The 17,312-nt window shown below is 60.9% G+C and overlaps 2 protein-coding genes across 2 annotated transcripts; one reads left to right on the forward strand and one right to left on the reverse strand.

Annotated features, from left to right (window-relative positions):
- The first annotated feature begins 10,429 nt into the window (after positions 1-10,429).
- JUNB (JunB proto-oncogene, AP-1 transcription factor subunit) lies at positions 10,430-11,801 on the forward strand. Its single transcript, XM_042978274.1, has one exon. It carries the CDS (start codon positions 10,735-10,737, stop codon positions 11,776-11,778), a length of 1,044 nt encoding a protein of 347 aa, XP_042834208.1. The 5' UTR covers positions 10,430-10,734; the 3' UTR covers positions 11,779-11,801.
- Positions 11,802-14,443: 2,642 nt separating this feature from the next.
- Positions 14,444-17,289, reverse strand: PRDX2 (peroxiredoxin 2). The gene is made up of 6 exons (XM_007098162.2): positions 17,184-17,289; positions 16,596-16,707; positions 16,354-16,507; positions 15,612-15,734; positions 15,338-15,468; positions 14,444-14,773 (listed from the first exon to the last, which is right to left on the reverse strand). The coding sequence occupies exons 2-6, from the start codon at positions 16,696-16,698 to the stop codon at positions 14,688-14,690; spliced, it is 597 nt and encodes a 198-aa protein (XP_007098224.1). The 5' UTR covers positions 16,699-16,707; positions 17,184-17,289; the 3' UTR covers positions 14,444-14,687.
- Between the last annotated feature and the right edge of the window lie 23 nt (positions 17,290-17,312).

The following is a 17,312-nucleotide window of genomic DNA, read 5'->3' on the forward strand; positions in this document are numbered from 1 at the left end:
AGGGGTCTTCCCAAGTCACCACTTGGGAGTCTTGCCTCAGGGGTAAACGGGACACGAGCGTGATCCTAGGTCGAGGGCAGGGTGAATCAGCTGGACTCAGGTCTTGGGTGAGGTACAGACACCCTTGCCCAGTCTGGATCCATTTCCACAGAGCTTCTCCTGCACCACCCTCCCCAGCCCCGAACCCCTTAGGTCCTCTGGCTTCAGATCGCAGGACCTGGCCTCCCTGGTGCCCCAGGCCCACCAGGGGGCGCGCAGACTGCAGGAACGCAGCCTGCGGGGAAGCAACGTGCCTTTTCTGAGACCCCGCCTTGGCGGTGGAGGGGGCTCAAAGGAAAGCGATAACAATAGTATTTAATAAAATCGCAGTCACCATTTATTGAGTGTCTACAGTGTGCAGCCGCTGCGCTAAGCGATTTAAATATATAGGCGGCTGAAATCTCCCCACGACTCTAGGTGGCAAGAGCTGTTTCAATTCCTGGTCGCAGGAGTTAACAGAGGTTCTAAGTGGCTTGGGGGGTGGGGGGGGCGGGTAGTCCTGGCCCGCAGCCTTTGGCGCCAGAGTACCCCCGGCAGCTCCTCTCCCACGAGGCGGGCAAGGTAATGACCAGTAATTAGAGGTTATTAGCTGTACCTGGAGGGAGGGGCGGGCTCTGCTTTGGGGGTGGGTCTAGGTCTGAGGGGAGGGGCGCTGCTCTCTCCAGCCCAGAGTTTGGCTCCCGCGACCCTGTCCCGGAGCGGGTTGATCAGGATGACAGGAGCCGCCACGCCGCGTCACAGCAGCCCAGTCACTGTACCATCAGATACCCAGTTACAGCCCACTCAGAAGCGCGGCCGCACGCACGCGAGGGCCTCCCGGGCCCGTCTACACCCCCATATCTCCTTCCCGCGTTGTTTTCGGCCTCCAACCCCTGGGAGCGGGGTGAGAGGGAGGAGGGAAGGGGACAAGGGCCGGCAGTGCCGGCTTCCGGACTGGGCTGCCTTCCGGCGGGCGTGGGAACAACTGCCGCTGGCTCCCCCTTCCCGCACCCACCGGAGGAAAGGGTGCTGCCAGTAGGGGGAAATGGGGCCACGCTGCTCCCAGGTAAAAGTGGACGATGGCCGGGAACTACGTCTATTACAAGGATGGGGTGCTAGGAATATTTGTGCGAGGGCCCGGTTGCCCAACGTTGGGAGACATGCTGTGACCGCCAGATATTTGGTGTGGGGTACCCAGTATTTGCAAAAGCCGCAGGATCTTGATGTGTAAGAAAAATGTGGGAAACCAGATATTTGGGGCATGGACTGGAATTGTCCTAATGTGATTATGGGCTTTCTAGATGTTCAATGACCTGAGTCCCCAGAGTTTAGGAAAGGTCTGGGTGCCTCAATTTGGGAGAGGATCCATTAACTCTCAGTTTGGGGCGGAAGGGATTCTTACGTTTGTGGGGAAAGGAAGCTCCCATGTTGGCAGGGAAGAGCAGCAATCTCTATTACGGGATGTAAGGAATCCCACTGTTGGGGGGATCCGGGTACCTTCAATTCAATGAAAGGGGTCACGAGCCCTCGTTTCGGGACAGGAAACCTATTTTGGCGGAAAGATGCGAGCCTCCATTTTTGGTGGAGGGAGCCCCCAAATTTGGGGGATGGTCCAGAGGCCTCCATTAGTAGGGACGGAGAGTGTGGGTGGGGGCCGGCAGCCCCCAGCTGGCTTGGAGACCCCACCCCCTCCTGCCTGTTTCCAGGAACAGCTGGGCCCAGCCTGGGTTGTACTGCTGGGAAGCCGGTGACTCAGCCCCTCCCTGCGGCCACAGCTGGACCCCGGCCCGTCCCCTCCAGCTTTCACATCTGGGCAGAGACCCACAGTCATGAGGGCTAGGACGGGGACCCTGGGTGCACACAATTGGGAGAATGATGCCCTTTCCCCAGGGCCGACCACAGCTGCTGGGGGGGACACCATGCTCCATACGAGGAGGGACTCTGGCAGGCCTTTTGCACTAAAGACTGACATTTGGCCGGGAACTCCCATCCTGTCCTCCTCCTTTGTGTGTGTGTGTGTGTGTGTGTGTGTGTCTGAGTCCATGTGAAGTGTGCTCATATTTATGTAGGTGTGAGATGGTGGGTCTGTGATTGTGGGTCTGCATCCACTTGTGTCTTGGGGCTCTAGGAATTTATGCAACAGACTACCTAGGATTTGATGGGAGTGGGGAAGCTGATGGGGACTGGGGCATAACGCTTCTCTATATACGACCTTGCTTTGTGTCTATATTCCTGTGTCATTTTTTTTTTGTATGAGAAGTGAATGTGTGACAATCAGTCCTTCAGTGTGGCTTTAGATTGTGTTTCTGTGTGACCATGTCCTTTCTCTCCATCACGTGGCTTTCTGTGACAGCATGACCCTGGCATGTATATCCTTGATTTTTCCACACCCCCCTGACAATCTGAGTGTCCCTGTGTGTGGCCTTGTGGGTTTGTCTGACTCTGACTTGTGTGCCCTATTTGTGATGGCCGTGAGACAGCATGGCTGTTGTTTCTGTCCCCACCGTGTGTCTCTGTAGCCCTACAATCTCTGTGATAAGGCATAGCCGTGTTGCAACTGGAGTCCTGATGTCCAAGACTTTGTATCTGTGGCTTACTTTGTCTTGATGGTGATGGTATGACCTTATGAGTATACCTATATATGCCACCTCTGTATGGAGATGGCCTTGTCTGTCTCCGTAAACAAAGAATGACAGGTGACCCTGTCCGCGTCTGCTGCGGGGTTTGGCTATAGTACTGAACGCTTGTGCCATTGTAGGGCAGGTGTATCCTGTGTTCGTGTGACACTGTGGGTCATCAGAGAGTTTATGACCTTGTGTGTGTGTGTGTGTGTGGGGGGGGGTGTCAAAGTCACACGGGACACCACGTCCAGCGGAGGCGGAGATGTGCGCAGTGGGCATCTGACGCCCCACTTCCCACTGCTCTATGCCTGGAAGGGCCCCTCCCGGCACTGCGGGGGCGCGTGCGTCGTGCGTGACGTGAGACACGACGGGGATCGCTGCATGCGTGGAGCCCGACGCGGTCGTGCGTGCGAGCGCGGGGCGGGGGATGGGCTAGCTGCGTGCGCGTGTGCGTGGGCGGCCACGGGGGCTGGCCACGCGGGGCATAGCCCCGCCCCCCCTGGGGCTTTGGGCGCGGGTGAAACCCGGGAGGGGGCCGCCGTTAACCCCTTCCTGGCGGACCTGAAACTGGTGGCCCCTCGACAGAGCGCGCGGGGGCTTCCCCGGCGCACCGGGGCCGTCCCTGCCGAGAGAGGAACTCCCCCCATTGGAGCTGGGAGGACCACCCCCCAGTTACCATGGGAACCGGAGCTTCCCGCGCGGCCTGGCGCTTGCTTCCTCCCCCCGCCCCCCAGCCTCCCCCCCACCTCCTGCTCTTTCTGCAGCTCCGTAGTCCTTCGGCAATGCGCTTCCCGCCCCTGGTCTCTGGGGAAGGGGGCTGGGGTCAGCGAGGCTGGAGCATGCGTGACTCAGGCCAGCGCGGGGTCCCTTGGCCGCAACCGACTTTGCTCCCCCATCCCCGCCCACGTGACTCACCCTTCGCGGCTTTCCCCGAGTGTGAGTCAGGCCCCTGGGGAGGGGGCTCCGGGCTCTGAGACCCCCTCCAGGCCGTGGGGGCTGAGAACCAAGTTCTAGGGGGCCCTGGGCTGGGCGGCGGGGGGGTGGGGGCAGATGGTGTCTTCTTAGCCAGACCTCGCCAAGGTCGCTAGAGGTGCCTCCCCCCACCCCCAAGCCTCCGGGAACCCAGCTCCCACCCCTCCCCTCCCCTCCCCCCCCCCCAGCCCACAGGAAGTTTTGGCAGAGCCCATCGTGGCGACGAAACGGTTAAAGCCGTTTTCTTATTCATTTCAAACAGGGGCCCCTTTTGACTCAGAGCTAGCCGGGCGCCCCCTTGAGCCAGGCCTCACGGGCCCTGGGTTTACACTCCACCCTACATGTACCATTTTTAGAGAAGGGAAGGAAGGCGGTTGATGAGCTGGCTGGGGGTGGGGGGGTGTGGGGGGGGTCTTGAGTAGCATTCAGAACTGGGTTCAAATGCTGCCTCTGTGGTCATTACTGCCTCGGTCTCAGTTTCCCCATCTGAAAATGGGGGATAATTATACCTGGCCCATTGTGTTGTTGTGGGAATTAGGTGAATAACAGAGGGGACGCTTTGCATCCTGAGCTGGGCAAAGGAGTAGGAGGAGGCCTGGCAGGCAGAGGAGGGCCCAGGTTCCTCCTGTCTCTCAGGCCTGGATGTCAAGGTGCCCAGCAGAAGCCAGTCCTTGCGGGGCGGGCTGTGCCCCACCCAGGCGCGCTGAGGCCACGGGGTTCATCCCGTCCACCCCCTGCCCCAGGCGGGCACCCAGGAAGTGAGAGGCGGGGCAGGAATGAGGCGGAACCTGTTGGGCCCGTTGCCTGCCCACCTCCCACCCTCATTCCGGGGCCCTGACAGGCCACCCCCCACCCCACGCTGCAGCCCCACCCCCGCTGCCCTGGACGCCTGGGTCCTGACCCAAGGGTGGCCAGAGGGAGGGGATGTCGGCGGAGACAGCGTCTGGGGAACATCCTGTGGACTGCTGGCTGGACAGACTGGAGGGTCAGCCCCTCCCCGGGCAGGGCAGAAATCATCGGCTGGGGGCAGAGTAAACATGGCCCAGGGAGGCCAGACTTGGGGGAGGGGGTGGCACAGGGACTACACACACACAGTCACCCCGAAAGAGACCAGTCCAGACACACAAACCCTTGTCACCTTGGCCACAGAGAGACTGCCACGCAGGGACACGCTGACAGGGTCAGACGCACATCTGGGCAAGCCGACCCAGTGACAGCTATCACGCCCAGGGCAGTGACAGTGCGGACTCAGGAGCAAGACCGAAATGCTGCCCAACCCGCGAAGACACTGGCAGGTCAGAAGCCCGCAGGCAGGGCCCGCGTGACGGATAAATCAAGTGGGCACACAGGCAAGATGGACACACTGACCACGACACGCACAGAAAGACACTGACTTTCCCAGCGAGAAGCACACACCCCGGTAGACAGAGTGCCACGCTCACATTCACCCCGAGACTGACACGATAGGCCAGCGAGACAGGAGAGAGACCTAGAAGAACTGGGTGTCGGATGCAGGCAGGCAACACGCATCTCCATAGACTCAGAAAGAAGACACAGTCGCTTTCAGCACAGGTACCTCTACTGCTGCACAGGAGATGTTTAGACACACACACACACACACACACACACACGCCACCGTCGGATCCTGACACAAGAAAAAGAGACACGCGCACACACGCACACGACCAAGACTGCCAGCTCAGAAAGGGACTCCGAGGCAAGAGACATAAACCTCAGCCTATGGAGAGGACACAGATACGCCATCACCCAGAGCCCCAGCCACCCACACACACTGCCCACACCCTCCAAGGCTCCAAAGGACACTAAGACACAGCCTTGCAGATTCCCAGTACCTCAGCAGTAACACACACAAGTCCGACCCACCTACAGACTAGACAGAGGCAAGCAGACAAACGGACATATTTACAGACATGGTCTGGCCAGACAGTCACGCCCAACACAGAGAGGCACGGACAAGCCACAGTCGGACATTCGTAAACACACTGGCACAGGGACACCCTGACAGGACCTGTTGGCTAGCGCGCGCGTGCACACACACACACACACACACACACCAGATGTGAACAGGTCGGCCCTGTGAACTCCAAAACAACAACATGGGTCGGCCACACGCAACCTGTTTCATGCATGCACACTCACCCACCTCCCCGTCCCCTAAATCGGACAGTCCCTACACACCCCTGCAGGGCTGGGCCAACACACAGACGCATGCACTGAGGAGGCAGGCCTCACACGCACTCTCACACGCCCTGACAGGCCAGCGACGTGCAGACCCACGGCCAAACAGAAACACACACGCTCCCGGACCGTGCTGAGGTGCTGTGGGTGGGTCTCTGTGCTTTCCAGCCTGTTTCTGCGCCGCGCACCCCCCCCTCCGCATCCTGGTGCTTCCTCTCTCCAAACATCGCCCCCCCCCCCACTTCCCTCCCTCCCTGCTGTTTGTCACTTCCCCTAGGAGGCCCAGCTCATCAGGCCCAGTCCTTGGTGGGGTGTGGGCCTATATTTTCACCACATCCCCTGTAGAGGGGGGCACCCAGGATGTCTGCCGTGTTCAGGCCCCCCAAGACCTTTCCAGCAGTTGGGGGGACAGAAGTAGCTTTGTGGGAAACTCCCCTCATGCCCAGCTGAGTCAGCCTGAGGAGCCAGACTCTCCTTCCTGCTTCCAAGAAAACCCAGAAGCTTCCTCTCCAGGAGAGGGGGTGAGGGACCCCCAAACCGCAGAGGTGGGGGAGGGAGGTGGCTGGCAGGCCAGGGGTTCCTGGAGGAGGGCCTCCGTGATCCTCAGCCTCTTCCTGCCCAGCTGTCTGTCCACACCCAGGGGCAGGGACGCGGGAGGCTGGGTGCTATGACTTGTGGGTTCTCGCCCTGGCCTGCCCACTGGCTGACTCACGGGCAGCCCCCGGCCCAGTTTCCTGGTGAGGGCTCCGGCTGGTCAGTGGGGCTGGGGCAAGGGGGTCACCAGGCTATTTATAAGAAGGAGAAGTCCCTCAAGGCCAAAAGCCCCAGAGAGACCTGTGGGTGGGGGTGGGTGAACTTCCTCCTTATTCCGCTCCCCAGGCCCCAGGCCCCAGGGCGTTGGAGAAGTCTGGGCACAGACTCCTCAGCCAGATGCTGATCTGAAGCCCAGGGGCTGGGCAGGACCCAGCTGCCAGTTTGGGCACCCAGGCTGGGTGGGGGAGGGGGCTATCCTTACACCCTCCTCACAGCCGGCCTTGGCGCCAGTGGGGCGGCGTGAGGGGGTGGTGCCCAGGCCACAAGGGTGAGACTGGCAGGGGCCTGGAACCGGCTGTACCAGCTCGGCTGGGCCCCCGCCCTCCTTTGCTGGCCCAGTCCCCACCCCCTGCTCAAACACCCATGCCGAGTACATGGAGGAACCCGACCCCACTCCATGCTAGCCTGTCCCCACCCCCACCCCTCAGCCCTGTGCCCAACTCCCATTTCTCCCCAGATTAAAGGAGACCCTTCATGAAATGGCCTGCAGAGCCGGACACACAGTTGGCACAGCATAAACACCTCTCTGGTTGTGAAAATCCGCAGGATAGTGGCTAATACTGTGGAGCCGGACAGCTCAGGTTCTATTCTGACTCCAGCCCTTGTAGCTATGGGGCTATCAGGCAAGTTCCTTACCTCCCTGTCTCAGTTTTCTTGTCTGTTAAATGGGAACACAAACAGCATGCGCTTCGCTGGGTTGCTGGAAGCGGGCAATGAGTGCCTGGCCCATGTTAAGTGTCAGCTATTAAAATAATAATTATTATTCCACAGTCTGTCTGCCTATCTTAAGTGTCTCTGAGTCTCACTGTTAGTCTGCATGACGCTAACCCTGCCCCCGGTTTGTCTCTCTGGGCATCTCTCCCTGCCCTGACCGCCCCCCCCCCCCCCATACATCCACTTGTCCTTGCTCCAATCTTTGTCCTCCGTCTGGTCTCGACCCTCTCTGGGCCAGCCTCACCTCTCTCCAGGACTCCCCTGGCATGGGCAACCTCAGCACTGGCCAGCGCTGATTCACTCTGGCCTCCTGGCCTCTGGGACCTGCAGGCTGGCTTCCCAAGATGCTGCCCTCAGGCCAGACCTGCCCAGCCCCCCAACGCTGCCTGCTGCGCCCCCGCAGGGCCCGGCCAGATGTCAGCTGCAGTTATTAGCATGGGCGGGAGACACAGGCCTGGCAGCAAGCCCGCCAGACTCAGCGGCCAGCCGCTGGAATCTCCCTTGAGCCCGGGGTGGGGTTAGGGGAGCAGTTCGAGCAAGAGGAGGAGGGGAGGGGGCACTCAGGGGTCACAAGGACCCTCCAAAGATGGGGATACCCCTAGCTTCTCATGGGACCTTCCTTTCTAACTCCACTGCTGTGCTGGACTTCCCCCTGCCCCCACATAGCTCAGTTTCTTTTTTGCCTCTTTCATTTTCCTTCTCTCCCTCATAGTTGGCGTGCTGTCTGCCTGCCTTACAAAGGCAGGCTAGCCCCCGTCCCTCAGCCTGTCTCTACCCTAACGAAGCTTCTATCTTTCCAGAACATAGAGGCCTCTCTCTCTCAGAGAGGGAGAGAGAGACTGAGTTTCTCACCTGTTGTTCCTATTGGCACACATTCTAACTGCTCGGAAGTCCCACCTTAAGTCTAACTAGGAGCCTCACCATCTAAACCTCCCATACAGTACCGGGGAAGGGGCACTGGGTTCCCGCAGATCCCCTCCCTTTGGATTTTCTGGTCTCCTCGGACTGGATGGAGATGAAGGAGACACCCTGGGGAGGGAAGGGACAACCCCAACTTCAGGTATTCCGAATGGTTGACGGACCCCCAGACTAACATAGGAGTAGGGCGCCTAGCCCACTGGAGGGAAGAGGCATCCCGGCCCCTAGGGATGTGGGGGGAGGGGCTTGGGCCTCTCGGCGGAAAGGAAGGGTACCCCACCCGAGGAAGGAGGCAGTCGTGCCAGCCCGCCCAGGCGCCGGGGGCGCCTCGAGACATTGGCCCGCCCCTCCGCGCCCTGTCGGGCCGGGGGCGAAGTCCGACCCAGGCCCGCGGGCAGGCGGGGACCTGCCGGGCTGGGCCGGGCCGGGCCCGGCAGGACGCAGCCCCAGAGCGGCTGGGTGGGGCCCAGCGAGGCGGCCGTGGGGGCCTCGGGGGCGGCGGCGGGGCTGGTCGGGACTAGCCGTCCGGGGGCCCGGGCGCGCCCTGGGACCTGGCAGATACCCGGGCTCCCGGGTCCTGGCTCGGGGCCCCGGGCCAGCGCTGGTCCCACCCCTTCCTGTGTCCTTATATGGGGCGTCGGGGAGAGACTCCTGGGCCGTCCCGCCCCCAGTCCTGCCCGCGGACTCCGGCCTGTTGCCATGGCGACCAGGCCCCGCGCCCCGGTGTGTCCCCCTCCATCGGGCTAATGGAATCGTCCCCGGACTGCCTGCCTCCGTGATCGTCTGCGGGCACCGCGGGCTGAACCATTGCCGGGAGAGGGGTACAGTGACTGGAGGCCAAGGCGGCTGGGCGAGTTCTGCGCACCCTGGCCTCGGCCGGGGTCGCACGTCCAGGTTCCTCTTCGGAGGCGCAGAACCCGACCGGACCCTGGGCGGGGCTCACGGTCCTGTAGGAATCGAGTGACGGAGGCAGGGCCGGGCTCCTTCCCCCGGGGGCTGTTGCCACACTTCCTGCCGCGGCGCTCTTTCCCCAGCCTGTTTCTAAGGAAGGAGTGGGGTTGGGCGACCGCGCCCCGGCCGTCGGGGTAGGTTCAGGCACTAGGAGCCGACGCAGGGTCGGTCGAGCCCAGGGTCACTGGGGGAGGGCTTTGAGACGGGAACAAAGTATACAGGCGCCTAGAAGTCACCCACAAGAAGGGGTGCCAATCATGGAAGATCCAGTAATCCAAATCCTCAGAATCCTCAAAAACCCCTCCTCTCGTGTCTCAACGGGAGACCCTGTGTCATTGTCATCTCAGCTCTGAAGGCGTGTCCCTAACCTTTTAACTCTTCTTCATAAAGGCTTTGCAGATGACCCCAATGACCCCCAGCCCCTGATAGTGTCCCCATCTTCTCACCCCCGTGTTTTCCCTGACTCAGTGTACCCCGGAAACCTCACCTTCTACATATCTAGATGCCCCCTCCCATCCCCAATTTCTTCCCCTTATGGAGGCCCTCAGTATCTCCCATGGACTTCAGGACCCCTACTAGTTTCTTACATAATGGAACCTCTAGCCCCTCCCATTACCCTTTTGATTCCCCACCCCCACTTTTCCTGGGTTCAGTCCTTCCAGTAGAACGTCAAATCCTTCAAACCCTCTGTACTCAAGACCCCCACACAATTCCTGAATCAGGCATTTCCTTACCTTTCCCTCATTTACCCTGCTAACCCTCCCATCTCACCTTTGTGGGGTCTCCCAGGTGTATTATCAGCCTTCCAACCCCCCCCCCCCCCTCGGATACTGCGAGTCCCTCGGGCCTTTTTTCATGTGTGCCCTGGAGCCCTCCCCCCTTCTCCCCCCCCCCCCCCCCCCCCCCCGCCCATACACACACTTGCTCTGTATCAGTTCCTGGTATCCAGGGGAATCATCGCCTTCCCTGGAGTCCCTCCCTGTGTGCCTCGGACCAGCACCCCTTTCTTCACGCACTCCGGGGTCCCTTGAGCCCCTCCCCCCTGCAGCCGCGGCGAGCCACCCAGCCCGTGGCCGCTGTTTACAAGGACACGCGCTTCCTGACAGTGACGCGAGCCGCCTCCTCCCCTTCCCCACGCTGGAGGAGGGGGGCGCGGGGGCCCGGCTCGCGCGACGGCCAATCGGAGCGCACTTCCGTGGCTGACAATCGAGGTATAAAGGCGTGTGGCTCAGGCTGAGCTGCCGGGACCTTGAGCGCCGCCAGGCTAGCGTCGGAGTCAGCAGGGAGCGGGGAGCAGGGGGAAGCGACACCAGGAAAGCGAGCGCGCCAGACAGGGGCAGAGGGGCTCGAGAAGCCGCGCAGAGCTTCCGCGCACAGCCGCCGGCTGGCTTCTCCCGGCCGGTGCCAGCTCCTGGGAACGCGCATCCAGATACCCAGTCCAGCCACCGTCGCGGACAGAGCGCCGTTCGCTGCAGCGAGGCCCGGGGCGGCCCCGCAGGGACCCCCCCAGACCGCCTGGGCCGCCCGGATGTGCACTAAAATGGAACAGCCCTTCTACCACGACGACTCATACGCAGCAGCGGGATACGGCCGGGCTCCGGGCGGCCTTTCTCTACACGACTACAAACTCCTGAAACCCAGCCTGGCGCTCAACCTGGCCGACCCTTACCGAAGTCTCAAAGCGCCCGGGGCGCGGGGCCCAGGACCAGAGGGCAGCGGTGGCAGCAGCTACTTTTCCGGCCAAGGTTCGGACACAGGCGCATCGCTCAAGCTTGCCTCATCAGAGCTGGAGCGCCTGATCGTCCCCAACAGCAACGGTGTGATCACGACGACGCCCACGCCCCCGGGACAGTACTTTTACCCCCGCGGGGGAGGCAGCGGCGGAGGTGCGGGGGGCGCCGGGGGCGGTGTCACCGAGGAGCAGGAGGGCTTCGCTGACGGCTTTGTCAAAGCCCTGGACGACCTGCACAAGATGAACCACGTGACGCCCCCCAACGTGTCCCTGGGCGCCAGCTCGGGGCCCCCGGCTGGGCCCGGGGGCGTCTACGCCGGCCCGGAGCCTCCTCCCGTCTACACCAACCTCAGCAGCTATTCCCCAGCCTCTGCGCCCTCTGGAGGCGCCGGGGCCGCCGTCGGGACTGGGAGCTCGTACCCGACGGCCACCATCAGCTACCTCCCACACGCACCGCCCTTCGCTGGCGGCCACCCGGCGCAACTGGGTCTGGGCCGCGGCGCTTCCACCTTCAAGGAGGAACCGCAGACCGTGCCTGAGGCGCGCAGCCGTGACGCCACGCCACCGGTGTCCCCCATCAATATGGAAGACCAGGAGCGCATCAAAGTGGAGCGCAAGCGGCTGCGGAACCGGCTGGCGGCCACCAAGTGCCGGAAGCGGAAGCTGGAGCGCATCGCGCGCCTGGAGGACAAGGTGAAGACACTCAAGGCCGAGAACGCGGGGCTGTCGAGCACTGCTGGGCTCCTTCGGGAACAAGTGGCCCAGCTTAAACAGAAGGTCATGACCCATGTCAGCAACGGCTGCCAGCTGCTGCTCGGGGTCAAGGGACACGCCTTCTGAGCGCCCCCCCCCCCCCCCGTACGGACATCCCCCCAGTCTGGACGACTGGGCGCACGCCTCCCACGGGGCGAGGGGGCAGGCGGTGGGCATCGGCCCCCGGGGCACCGCAAACCACACTGGACTCCTGCCCGCCCGCTCTGCGCCCAGTCCTTCCACCTCGACGTTTACAAGCCCCCTTCCACCTTTTTTTGTATGTTTTTTTTTTTTTTTTCTGCTGGAAACAGACTCGATTCATATTGAATATAATATATTTGTGTATTTAACAGGGAGGGGAGGAGGGGGCGATCGCGGCGGAGCTGGCCCCGCCGCCCGGTACTCAAGCCCGCGGGGACACTGGGGAAGGGACCCCCGCCCCCTGTCCTCCCCCCTCTGCACTGTACTGTGGATAAGAAACACGCACTTGGTCGCTAAAGAGTTTATTTTAAGACGTGTTTGTGTGTGTGTGTGTGTTTGTTGTTCAGACTTTTTATTGAATCTATTTAAGTAAAAAAAAAAAAATGGTTCTTTATTAATTTCTGTTGTCTTTTTTTTCCAAGCTGGGCGGGCGGAGGGAGGAGAATACTGGGCTGCCCCCACCCCACTCCTGTTTGTGCCTCCTGTATCTGTGTCCTCGCCAGCTCTACCCGAGCATCTTGTATCCCTATTCCGGGCGTCCAACCCTTCTCTTGTCGCCCGATCTCTGGGGTTGGAAGGTCCAGGGCGGGGACGCTGTCCAGCCGCCCATCACCTGGGGGCAGGAGGCCTGGGGCGAGACGCGCAGTGCGCGGGCGCAGCCCCGCCCAGCTGCGCGCGCTGGGGCTTTCCCCGCTGACGCAGCGGAAGCGCTGCCCCTACATGGGCCGATTCTGTACAGTGACGCGACAGCGGTCTCCGGGCAGATTCCGGGAATCCCCTCCCCCGCTCTGCCGGGCAGGGCTGCGGCGCCGGGAAGGGGGCCGGGATTTTCCCAGGCAGGCGGCTGTTCGGGCCCGGAAAGCCCCAGGCCTGGGTCCAGAGCGTCCGCGGTGGGAGGGCCACGCTCCTGGTCCCGGAGCCAACCCAGAGCCCGCCCCCTGGGGTTGGCGTCCGGGCCTCGCCGCGCCCACGCCCGCTCCATCTGAACTGACCCGGGCGGGGGGTTGTTGCAGTCTTCGCGTTGTTGCCGCCGCGGTACCCACCCCCCCCCCCTACCCCCGCCAGGAAGGGCGGCACCCGCCTGCCAATTTCCCCTCCCGGGTGCCAGGCTGGGAGCGGGGCGACTGCCAGGTCTGGTCCTGCCGGGGCGGCTGCTTGGGCCGCCGGGCGCCGCCCGCGGGACGCCCTCCCCCGCAGTTGGGACGGATGGGAAGGTGGCTGGTGCGCCGGGAGCAGGAGGGTCTAGCCGGCTTCGGAGCCGGAAGCCCCCAGAGCGGCAGAGAAAAACAGGCTGAGAAACCGCAGGGGTGAGGTAGGCAGAACAGATAATTCATTAATTCACTTATAAAATACTGAACAACGTAGCCCTGGAGACACCGCCTGGATCATGGCAGACAGACAGTAAACAAGCAAATATGATTCGGAGATGGTAAGTGCTAGCAAGAGGAAAAAAAAACAAAAACAAAAACAAAAACCGGTCAAAGAGGTAGTGACGGGGCAGGGGAGGTGAGCTGCTTTGAAGAATGGATTGGAAACATGGACCTTGAATGATGCAGCTTTTCAGATCTGCATCCAGGCTCGGCGAAAACAGCATCCTGGGCAAGAGGGAAAAGCACATGCAAAATTCCTGTGGCCAGAACAAGATCAGCTTATTAAAAACAAACAAACAAACAAACAAACAAACAGCAGCAAGAAGCCAGTGTGCCTGGATTGGAGTGAACCAGAAATAGGGAGATGAGGTTGGGGAAGACCACGGAGGGCCTTGGGGAGGGAGTGTAGATAAAATTACAAGACCCAGATGAACGACCTTGGAGGATTATTAGGCTGAATAGTACTATTAATCATAAGTCTGTGGATTAAATGAGCCTGCACAACCACTTGCCTGAACATGCACAGCATCAAACTGCACTCCCTGGGAACACTGCTCCTAACACCTGCCTCCTAGCCTCAGCCTCACCCACCTCAGGGGCAGGTCGGCGGCCCTTCCAACCCAGAGTGGGGCAGACCTTGCAGCAGAGACTGTGCATGTAGCTCAAGCTTCCACTCTCGGTTCTGCTCTTAGGACTGGGTCCCCACCTTCTTCCAGTCCCAAGGACCTGTCCAAAGAACCATTAACTGGGCCCCGAGCTTCACAAACTGTATCCCTTGTAATGTGCACAGTGATGTGCCTTCGTTGTCTTTATTCTCATCTCACTGTTGAAGAGGCCCCCGGGGAAAAAATATCACAGCTCTTCAATGGCATTTGAACCCCGGCTGGCAGATGGCAAAGTGTGGGTGCTACCCTGCTCGGCCAGGCTTCAGGAGGTAGGGCATCCTGGGACTTGCTCCCTGCAAGAGACAAGCAGCCCACCCAACCCCCTACCCCACTCCCTACCCACTGCTCCCCCTTGAAAACCACCCTCAGGCCATGGAGAAAGAGGAAGCAGTGAGCATGATGTAAGGCTCCCACCTTGTGGTGGAGATCAGTAACTACAGCGTCAATTTCCCAGGTCAGGGAGAAGGGGAGGAGGTAGGGAGCAAGGACACCAAGACAGACCACACCGATGCAGACTAATGTCTGTCCTAATACTTTATTGGTCACTTCTAGGCCTGTGCCCCGCTAGGTGGGCTCCAGGAAGGGACTCAGCATTCACCAGCTCCCAGCTGGGAGAATGAGAAGGCCTTGGCCAAGCCCTCCAGGCTCAGGGACTACGAAGTTTAAAGGGGCAGGTCTGGCCTTTCCTGGGTCAACATGGGTATCCAGGTAGGGGCGTAGGTGGGGGCCAACAACTCAAGCTTTCCACCTCTCTGCCAGTCTAGTTGTGTTTGGAGAAGTATTCCTTGCTGTCGTCCACGTTGGGTTTAATCGTGTCGCTGCCTGGCTTCCAGCCAGCGGGACAGACTGTGGGAAGACACAGGGAGGCACATGTGAGACTAGAGCCATATCTTTAAGATAGGGGCAGTATGAGGGGATGAACAGAGGCAAAGCAAGAGCCTGAGTGGCAAAAGAAAAAGCCCAGAGCTAAGTGGTACAGGCCCAAGAGCATGTCGAGACAAGGCCTCCAAGTCCAGCTACAGGATGTTCGGGCTGATATTTTTATTTCTTTTTGACCCCTTTAATGCTGCTTTCTCCCTCAGCTGTAGACCCACTGGATTTTGAGGGCCTGTGATCAGGCCATGTCCTCCACGTGAGAAGATACTCTGGCCCAACTATTCTTTAAACTCCGCCTCGGCACACACATCTTTTCAAATACCTTCTGTAGATCGGTTGCTTCCCAGCCCCTCGCCTTCCTATTGGGGTATCTCCCGCTCCAGACTACGAACTTCCGGCCGACAAGACCCTGAGCTGACTCTTTGGGGCCCTCACGTCCGTCCCACACAAGTGACAGAGCAGGCAGTAAATGCCTGCATGAGGGCTGAGTACGGACCCACGTCTGAACCCAGGTGGATGTGTGTGTCTGCTCACCTTCGCCATGCTCATCCGTGTACTGGAAGGCCTGGACCAGCCTCAGAGCTTCGTCCACCGAACGCCCCACAGGCAAATCATTGACAGTGATCTGGCGAAGGACACCCTTGCCATCGATGATAAAGAGGCCCCTGAAGATACCAGGGTTCATGGTGAAGAGCTGGAAGCTCCCATTGCCGGGGCCGGGGAGGGACTATCAGCTCCTTCCTGGCCACAGAGCTGGGGGCAGTCCCCTCACCCTGAGGACTGGGGCTCCCTGAGGGCCAAACACTACCTGTAGGCAATGCCCTCATCTTCCTTCAGGACGCCATAATCTTCAGACAAACTTCTGGTTACATCAGCCAGCAGGGGGATGTTCAGGGGACCCAAGCCCCCTTCCTTCCTGGGAGTGTTGATCCTAGGGGTAGAGGAGACAGGGCTGGCACCTCAAGATGGCCTGGCACAGCAGGGTCGTCCCCCTGTGTGTCTGAGTGTGATAAAGGCTGGAGAGGCGGTGCTGGAACCGAGCGATAAGGGGCTTTAGAGCAAGGCTCTAGGATCCCCACCCACCCCACCCTCAAGAGGAGGCAGGGGCTGGCTCCCACATCTGGGAAGACTAAGCCAAGGCTCCAGCAAAGTGTGTTCACATGTGCGGATGATTCCCCCCCCCCCCCCCCATCTTGGGGCAGAAGGCCTGCCTTAGAGTCCCCATCCTCGCTCTAGCTCTCCGTGCTGGGCCGCAGCCCTTCCCTCTCTAGAACTGGAGTTTCCACCTGTTTGAAATAACTACTGGAAGGGAGGCTGTATTGTCCTAATTGAGATAAAGCATCTCCACCTCTCTGGGCCAAGCAACTAGGTTTCAAATGCTAATTACTGCCATCGTCATTAAGGACTTGGGCGTCATCAATTCTATTATTTTCAAGGTGGGGAAAGGGAGGGACAGGTGTTGAGTAACAGCCACTAGAACACACAGCTGGGATCCTGTGGAGGATGGAGACTTAGATGCATCCTCCCTCCCTGCTGGTGCCCGCTCATACCAAGCCAGGTGGGTGAACTGAGAGTCGACAGAGACCCCCAGCACCTCACAGCCCAGCTTGCGGAAGTCCTCAGCACGCTCGCTGAAAGCGATGATCTCCGTGGGGCAGACAAAGGTGAAGTCCAGCGGGTAGAAAAAGAGGACCAAGTACTTCCCTGGGGGAGGGAGAGGAGATAGCCAAGGCATTAGGCCTCTAAGGTCTGGGCCCCACCCCGACCTGGGCCCACTCTCGGCCGCCCTCACCTGTGTAATCGGAAAGCTTCACCTCCTTGAAGGCGCCATCCACCACGGCGGTGGCGTGGAAGTCCGGGGCGGGCTTTCCGACGTGCGCTTTGCCAGAGGTCATGACTGAAAGCTGAGACCCCCCCCCCCCCCCCAGTCCGGTCAGTGCGCCCGGGGAGACCCTTTGTCCTCCCTTCCCAAGGTCACGCTGCGCGCTGGGCCCAGTTACTGAGTCCGAGAGGCAGAGGCCGCAGCACTGCCCCCACACCCTCCCCGGTGCCGGGTCTGCGCGGCCTTGAGACTGCGGGAGACCCGCCCCCCTGACCAGCACTAGCGGCCGGGCCGCAGCCGCCGGGCCCCCTCCATTAGCGTGTCGGCCCTGAGCGCCCTAGCGCAAGCCCACCGCTCCAGGAGGAGACCCGCGAGAAGGTGGCGGGGAGCTCGGCGACGCGGCCTGTACTGCAAGGCCGAGGCCTCGGTTTCCCCTGCAAGGACAAAGGCAGGCACTACGGCGGGCGGAAAACAAAGGCTGCAGAGCTGAGGCCTGGGCCCGGCCGGAGCTGCTCCGAGGGGGCTCCCCAGAGCCCCGTGCCCTCCAGGGGTCCATACCTGCGTGGGTACGAGCTGGACGCACGGACCGCAGACGCGCGAACACGCGTTCTCAGTACCTAGTGCACTCGGCCTCTGTGCCTTTTATGCGCGGCCCGAACCATGACGCACAGGGCGGGGGAGTGGTGG

The sequence above is a fragment of the Panthera tigris genome, chromosome A2 (genome assembly GCF_018350195.1).
Source record: "Panthera tigris isolate Pti1 chromosome A2, P.tigris_Pti1_mat1.1, whole genome shotgun sequence".
Lineage (NCBI taxonomy): Eukaryota > Metazoa > Chordata > Mammalia > Carnivora > Felidae > Panthera > Panthera tigris.

Bases quoted from the DNA above. Each gene is read 5' to 3' on its own strand.
- JUNB (XM_042978274.1), top strand. From the start codon at position 10,735: ATGTGCACTAAAATGGAACAGCCCTTCTACCACGACGACTCATACGCA.
- PRDX2 (XM_007098162.2), bottom strand. From the start codon at position 16,698: ATGACCTCTGGCAAAGCGCACGTCGGAAAGCCCGCCCCGGACTTCCAC. The intron at 15,735-16,353 runs GTATGAGCGGGC...CTCTACCCCTAG, and splicing joins CAGTTCACCCACCTGGCTTG to GATCAACACTCCCAGGAAGG. The intron at 15,469-15,611 runs GTAGTGTTTGGC...TGGTATCTTCAG, and splicing joins GATGAGGGCATTGCCTACAG to GGGCCTCTTTATCATCGATG.